Source organism: Psammomys obesus, unplaced genomic scaffold (assembly GCF_907164565.1).
Source record: "Psammomys obesus unplaced genomic scaffold, mPsaObe1.curated_primary_1811, whole genome shotgun sequence".
NCBI lineage: Eukaryota > Metazoa > Chordata > Mammalia > Rodentia > Muridae > Psammomys > Psammomys obesus.
The window spans coordinates 18,495,117-18,503,095 of record NW_026594428.1 but is presented as its reverse complement, the minus strand read 5'-3'; the positions used below and the strand labels follow the sequence as shown (position 1 = coordinate 18,503,095).

General features: G+C 47.2%; 1 protein-coding gene across 1 annotated transcript in view; it reads left to right on the top strand.

The window, feature by feature from the left end:
- Ankrd33b (ankyrin repeat domain 33B) overlaps positions 1–7,979 on the top strand; it is a 76,947-nt gene that overhangs the window by 55,682 nt on the left and 13,286 nt on the right. Inside the window, exon 3 of the mRNA XM_055619025.1 lies at positions 4,528–4,668. Coding sequence (XP_055475000.1) covers positions 4,528–4,668 — 141 coding nt within the window. The remainder of the gene's footprint in view (positions 1–4,527; positions 4,669–7,979) is intronic.

The following is a 7,979-nucleotide window of genomic DNA, read 5'->3' as shown; positions in this document are numbered from 1 at the left end:
ACTACCGAGTTAGATTAGTAAAAACAGAATGGTATTAGCACAAAGACAAGCATGTAGATAGACTAGAGAACCCAGATTTAAGGGTACACAACTAGAGCCACATGACCGAAGATAAACACTGGATAAAAGACAACCGCTCCAGCAAGTGCTGCTGGGAAAACTAGACGTCCAAACGTAGAGGAAAGAAACCAGACCTTCATTTCTCACTGCACAAAAAAACCAACTCCAAATGAATCAAAAACCCCAAGGTAAAGCCTGAAACTGCTAAAAGAGAAGGCAGAGAGTGCACTATAGCACACAGACTCAGATAAGGATTTCTAAATGGGAATCCAACTACTCAGGAAATGAGGCCAACAATTGAAAATGAGACCATGTAAAACTCAACTGCAAAAGAAATTGTCAAGCAAGCGAAGAAGTGCCCTACAAAATAAGAAAAAAAAACCTTTGCCAGCGACACATCAAGCAGAGGGTTAATATTTAGTGTCTTGTGTGCTGGCACATGTGTGACCCAGAGCTTGGGTATGGAGGTCTCGGGACAACTCAGATCATGAGACTTGGTAGCAAGTGCCTCTATACTCTGAACCTTCTGGCCTGTCCCAATGAGCCCCATAGTTATCAGCTATAAAACAGACATCAAATGTTCCTCAAATGTCAATGTGTTGAGGAAACCTTCAGGAGGTAGAGCCTCCTGGGAGGAAATTAGGTCATTAGGGACCCATTTTAAAAATGAGTAACAGTATCTGAGCCCCTTTTTTCTCTTTGCTTACTGACTGCTATTACGTGAGCAGCCTCCTTGTCATATGCTCCCACCATGCTGTACTGTGCAGCTACAGGCCAAATACAACAGGCCTGGGTGACTGTGAGCTGGGACCTTTGAAACTGTGTTTCTGTGTCTCCAGGCTCCTTGTGGCTGTAACACTTTCCCAGTCTGTCTTTGTGTTTGATGATTTTAATAGATCTGCATACACAATCTGGTGTGTTGTAGGATGTCTGTTATTTGAGCCATGCCAGGTACCTGCCAGGGGATTGGATTACAGAGTTCTTTGGGGCAACAGAGGGCACAGTGCTACCTCATCATCTTCAGAGGGCTGTGCTGCAAGCACAACTTTGGTCACCTGGCTCGGTGGTGGTGGCCAGGTTCTTCACTGTGAAGTTAAGGTCTCCACTGCCTTCTCCCATGTTATATATGCGCTGGAGAGAAGTCTCCCAGCTCAGCCTTCATGTCAGGAGCAAGGAGTTGCTTTCTGCCTAGTGACAGTAGAGTTGTTGCCTGTTGCAGTTCTTCAGTTTCTATGTGAGGTTTGCTTTTTCAGTTGTTTGGTTTTGTGTGCTTGTTTGTTTTTCAGGCAGGGTCCCAAGTATTCCAGACCTGTTATGTAGCTAAGATGACCTTGAACTTCTGCTTCAGCCTCTGGTGCTGAGAGTGAGGTATAGGTGTGACCAGAATTTTTCTATTTGTCTTTTTTACTGGGAACTTTCTGCACACTTTCTCTGTAGTGCCTTTTGTAATTGTGCGTTGATACTATCTCCCTGTTTTACAGACACAGAAAAACGTCCCCTTCTCAAGATGGCCTCAGATTTTGAGGGGCAGGTCTGGGAATTGGACTCTAGTATTCTTTCAAGCAGGCTGTCTTAAGTATAGTGGTGACCTCGTGGTTATGTTGGCTACTGCCTGTGCCCTTTACTTGGGCAGGGTAAGGCTCACTGCGGCATCTCTGTGGTGACCCTGCTTTTAAGATGGAACCAGCTCCTGCAATGTGTAAGTTGGGTTAGACTCAAACCAGGTTTGAATATCTGAGTACCCTTATACTAAAAAGATTATCTGTTTGCTATAAATAAACACCACACACACACACACAGCCATCCTTGAATGGGCAGAGAGAAGGAAACAGAAAATCTATAAAGCACATTGCCCATTATATAGATATTTTGTGTATATCATGTTGAGGTTAGGAAATCCACCATGGGGAGCCTATGTCCTGACTGCAGGCTGGAACCTTGATGATCTGAGAGTCACTCCTGCATCCCTGGGCTTTTCCGGGATGGAGAACAGCAGCTCTACCGTGCAGACTGCTGTGTTCAGTAGAGATTAAAGGTGGGGCTGATGCTTCTGACACTGTGTGAATGTGAACTGGTCTTAAAAGTCAGAGCAAGTGGAGATGAGGGTAGCCAGAGTGTGTGCTGTGCATTGTGAGTGAAGGGCAGTGTCACCGTTTTAAAGGAAAGATGGAAACAGATCACAACTGGCTTCCCCGAGACCCAGTGGCAAGTGTTCAGGCAGAGCACAAGCTAACTTTAGATCAGAGGTCTTCTGCTACCCCGCCAGCTTTAGAGCTGTTGAGCTATCACGGCCTCCTGACCCCCAGCTTCATCCTGACCCCTTCACACAAAAGAGGCCAACTGGTCAGTGACTGCAAATGGAGCCTGGAGCCCAGCCTGGTCTTGTCAGCTCCAGAACACTCAGCAAGACACTGACCCACCTTTTCTTAGCTGTGGCTGAGCTCAGTGGTAAACCGTAGCCCTGATTCTTAAGAATTAGAACTCTAGTTTAATGTGGCTTGTTTATTTTTAACTTATAGGTTGGTGACAGGTCAGTCCCAAGGATTGAATTTGGAGAGTGTAGACAGAAGCCTGGAGTTTATAATGTCCTTCATGGGGGTTCATAGGGGTTTCAACCTGGATGTCTGTGTCACTTGGGTGTGGTTGAAGCTACTCCATGTATTGGGGGGATTTAATATTGTGCTCACCCAGTGGAAAGATGGGGAGGGCCACAAAGGCCAAAGACAGGCACGCCCTCCCCCTTAGCTTCTCCCTCTATTCTGGAACCCACTCTTCTGGGGCAGATTCTCAGAGCTGCCACCAGCTCAGCCTTCACCTTCTGCAGGCAACGAGAGCCCCCAAAGTGCCTCCTGGTCCCAGGTCCTATGTTGTACCACCCATTCAACCTCTGCCCTAGAATCTTTCTGGGAAGAGGACTCTCAACAAATGGTCCTGATTTCCTCACATGTGTAAAGGGAAGGTGCTGTATAGTACAGAGAGGGTGAAAATGCCCCTGAGGCCTGGTACCTGTCAGTCTGATAGCGGAGTGGAAAGGAGCAAGGATGGAGTAGGGTTGAGGAGAGAGACTCCATGAGTCTCATGTTCTGTATAAGATATGTGCATGGTGGTGCACACCTGTAATCCCAGCACTCGGGAGGCAGAGGCAGATGAATTTCTGTGAGTTTGAGGCCTGCTTGGTCCATAATGAGAGTTCAAGGACAGCCATGTCTGTTATACAGAGAAACTCTGTTTTGAAAACAAAACAACCAAAGAGAAATGGATGGGATGTCTCTGGCACCCAAAAGCTCCCCTGGCGCACAGGAAACTTCTGCAGTCTCTCATTGCCCGAGGCTTGTTGGCCATCTTCTGCAGGGTCAGGATGGAGATGAGGTGCACATGCACACAGGGAGATAAGCAAAGGAAACTGTCTTTTTGTCTGGTGCGGATGGTCATGAAATAGCAAGGAAAATGCGAGTAATCTTGCATAGCCCCCTTCAGGGCACAGGAGGTAATGTCTAGATATTTCCTTGGTTGTTGAGGGATGGGGAAGAAACCGTGTTTGGTTGCTCTTATGTTCTAGGGGTACAGGCCAGGAATACTCCTAGCCAAGTTGTGGGGTACAAGTCAGCCCCTGTATGGTAATCCAGCTACAGTGACAAGACTGCTGGAACTGTGGCCCTGATTTTGATCACTGAGGGTGGGTGTGGATGAATACATCACGGGACTAGGCTAGTTGGCCTGGAGTGGTTGGGATGGTTGATTCAGCAGCCATCTCTGCAATTAGTTCTTTTCCTGCCTTTCATGGGATCCCTAATATGAGTACCTGGGGTTTAAAAGCCCTGGAAATGAGCAGAAACAAGATTCTGTTTGGGAGGGACAAGGTGAGAAAGTGTTTATGGTTGTTAGCTGAGCCATCTCTCCAGCCCAAGACCCGTGATCTCAAATGTGTGTTTTCACCTGCTTAGGTTTTACGGCTGTGTGTGTCTGTGTGTGTGAGGTTGAGTGGGAGTGGGAAGAAAAGAAATCAGGGAGAAATACAACATATTTTGAATGGTAACCAGAGGTGCCCAACATGAATTAAGATGACGGGTTTTCCCACTGAAACTCCATTCTTGTAAAGGTTTCCCAGGCTCCTTTGCAGCCTGGCATCTGTTTGCCCTGGTGACTCCTGCTGGGAGTTGACTACATCCTGCCTGTGGGGAAGTGAAGTCACTCTCCCCAAGTGGCAGTGCAGCATGACTCTGGCCCTGCCTCCCAGGCGGGAGACGGAAGGCCACGGCGGCGAGCTACCCTGTGTGGTTGGGGCAGTGTCTACAGCATTCCTCTGCTCCCCACGTCCAGGAGAACTGTGTTGGAATTTGAAGAGTACACACACAGGGGACAGCCAGCACAGGTTGATGCTGAGCAGGGTCTTGGCTTTCTCTGCTGCATGTGAGTGATCACCTTTGTGGCTATGTGAACCTACATCGATGTATCATTCTCTTTCAGGGCATGCCACCATCACCAACTACTTGCTGAATTATTTTCCTGGTCTGGACCTAGAAAAGAGGAATATATTTGGCTTCACTGCCCTGATGAAAGCAGCCATGCAGGGCAGAACGGAATGTGTGCGAGCCCTGATGATGGCAGGTAAGTCCACCTGTCCTGTGCGGTCTCTAGGCCCTAGATATGCCAAGGGGGCTCTTTTAAAGGATGGATCTTAAACAGACCCATGCCTCTCACAGAAACAGTGGCAGTAAATAATAGATTAAAATAGTTTTTTTTTTACAAGCCCCAAACAAGCTGGCGTGTATAGCTCAGTCTATAGAATGCTCTTCTAGCATACACAGAGCCCTGGGACTCAATTCTAACACAACACAAAACTGGGCATGGTGATGCATGCCCATAATCCAAGCACTCAAGATGCAGAGGCCGTAGGGTAAGGTGGTCAAAGCCATCCTCAGCTGCATAGCAAGATTAAGGCCTGCCTGGAATCCATGAGATCTGTGTACGTTCAAGGTGTGTGTGTGTGTGGGGGGGGGGGAACTCAAAGTAAGTGACTTTCAGGGCTAGCCTGGCACAGCACTGGACATCCCCTGAAACCCCCGTTTCTACCTGATGGCATGTTCCCTCACCCCTGTCTGTCTTACCGTCAGCTCTCTTGCTGTGCTCAGGTTTGTCTTTTAAGAGTGTGTATTCTGGGGGCTGGCGGCTACTTCAGTGGATAGAGTGTTGTCCCACATGCCTGAGGCCTAGAATTGGGACTCTAGGGCCCACGTAAGTGCTCAGTGTGCATGGCAGCCCATCTGTAACTCCGCACGTGGAGCACGAGGACAGTAAGGGTCTCAGAAACAAGCTGGCCGAGTAGGCTGGCTGAATGAAGTATGAGGCTCAAGGACGATTGCAGACAGCAGCTCTGGGCTGCTTATGTGCATATATACCTGAGCACACGTGTACAAAAATATGCATTGTCTATTCTGGCCTTGTCTGTGTCCTAAGGACTGAAGTGTTGAAGGTGACCCAGGTGATGGGGTCAGGGACTGGGCTGGGCTGCTCCTGGTAGGGTCTCTCTGGGGATAGCCTTAGGCCGAGGCTGGATCAATGGACATGCACTTGCTCTGTATGTCCTCCACCTGTAGAAATGCTTCCCTGTTCTCATCCTTCTCTGCCTCCTCCCTGAGGATGAATATGATACCTGTGGAGATGTTTGATGACGCTTCCATGTGAAAGTCCTTGTGACTGAACTTAGTTCCTTTTCTGTCTTGACACTGTAATGATCGGCACCCGGGTATCCTAAGCAGTTTCTTCAAGAATTAATTGAGAAAACAAATGTAAAGTGCCCAATATAGTGGGTTCAGAGTTAACCTAACACCTCGGGGGTGTTGCTGTTTCTTCACGTGGTTGTTTTAAATTATCTTTGTTCTTGGCACTGGGTGTACCCGAACCTGAGAAGCGGTGCCTATTAACACTATCTGTGTGCTGTTCTCTGTTCCAGAGGCTGGGCAGCGCCACATCAAGGCGTTGGGTGGAGCGCTTAACCTCTAGAATATCCTTTCTTATTAGCTTACAAGTCTTCTCCAGAAACTGAGCTTCATTTTCCTTTTAGAGTACATGTGTGTATTTTAAAAGAAACCAGTGTGTGACTGAATGGCCTCCCCTGATTTGTTAGACAGCAGCGAGGATGCCTGTTGAGACATTTTAAAGGTTCACCTCATAATTTGATCCTTATTTTCATTAAATACAGCAGTGTTAGGAAAGTGGAGGTACTCATAGGTACAAGCTGCCTGTGTTTTTCTTTAAATTGGCCCCTCAGCATAGAGTGTATGCATGTATGGCGGAGGACAGTGATTCAACAGCAGACCACAAAATGGTCATCAGAGGATTATTAAAAAAGCAAAAGGCACATGCACTACTACATAGTAATGGTTTGCATCTCATTCCAATTTTTTTTGTTTGTTTGTTTTAGAACGTAGGAGACTTCAGTTCCTGGGTGCTTTTAACATCAGATTTTTGTTTCTGACTTGTAATTTTATTACATTCAGTTGGATCCACTTCACCTAGAAATGATGAATGATTGAATTGGCTGACCCCCTAAACCCTTTAGATTTCCCACAGTCTGTAACACACAGGCACATGTCAGCACTTATCTGCATTGTCAGATAGAATAAAATAATGTTAGAATTATCAGAACTCTGAATTTAATGCCAAATGCAGCCGATTCTGCAGGCCGACCTGGTGGCTGTTTAGATTAGGTTTCCTGATAATGTCAGCCATTCTGATAAGAATGGAAAGGGACACTTGGCACCTTGTCAACGTGTGGAATATTCACTGTGGAATATTAATGCACCACAGTGACAGGTCTATTTCCTTAAGTGGCTGTGAGGAGCTGTGTAAAGAAAGGATTTTTTTTTTCCCCATGAGGTTGCCAGGTTCCAGACTTGCTCAACTGAGTTCACTTTATTTCTGAAGTGTGATGTAATTGCTGCAGCCTGTGGGAGGGAGAGAATGGAGCTGAAGCCTAGGGTTCTCCTGTAGTTCTCAGGAACAAAATGGATTGGAAGGGAGGCGAGCGTGTACTGCAGACAGTACTCCTTGTGTGTTTGCTCTCATCTTAGACAAGCCCTCATGACATGCTTCTCAAAGAGCAGATGATTTGTGTCAATGCAGAAGTTGCTTTCAGTTTATATGGGAGGTAGGAGTTTCCTGTTGAAGTTGTGAGCCAGAAGGATGCCAGCAACAAGCAGGCACTCTGCACTGAGGGTACTCGAGGAGTTTTTATAGAATGTGACCTTAGAAAGCAGCACAGCAGAGGAGGTGAGTGACTATGTTTGTGGACCACTGGGCTGTAGCCCAGCCTCTGAGAGACATCATCGACACTCCAGCAACGCCAGCTGAAGGCCTAGGTAAGCTGTGATGTCCCAGGACTGCCAGGTTCCCACCACAGAGTCTCATAGGAGGTGTGTCACCCTGCTGTGCTGGGGACTGGCCCCTGCATCACAACTGGTACTACTTTCAGGGCCTAAGTTGTAGGTGAGAGCAGGCACAGTGGTGATGGCATCAAGGATTGGTCTGCAGTGGCAGGAGGGAGGCCTCAGCTGGGTTTTGTAAGATAGATAACATGGAGGGTAGCTACTTGGACAAAAGAGAGAAAGGAAGTGACATGTTTCTGTTTCCCACTCATAAGCCCTCTGAGCCTGGGCCTGGTCTTCATGCCTCCTAAAAGAAAGTGTCCCTGAGACAGAGTGGTCCACCTGTTCTCTCTAGCACTTGCTTGTAATGGTTTCTGTTTCCAGTAACAAAAATCCCATCCTGGTGATGACTTAAAGAACACAGACATCTATTTCTCACACCTTATTAGAAGCCATGACAGATCCTACCCAGGATTCCGTTACATCACGGACCCTGATGATGACGATGATGATGATGATGATGATGATGATGATGATGATGATGATGATGAT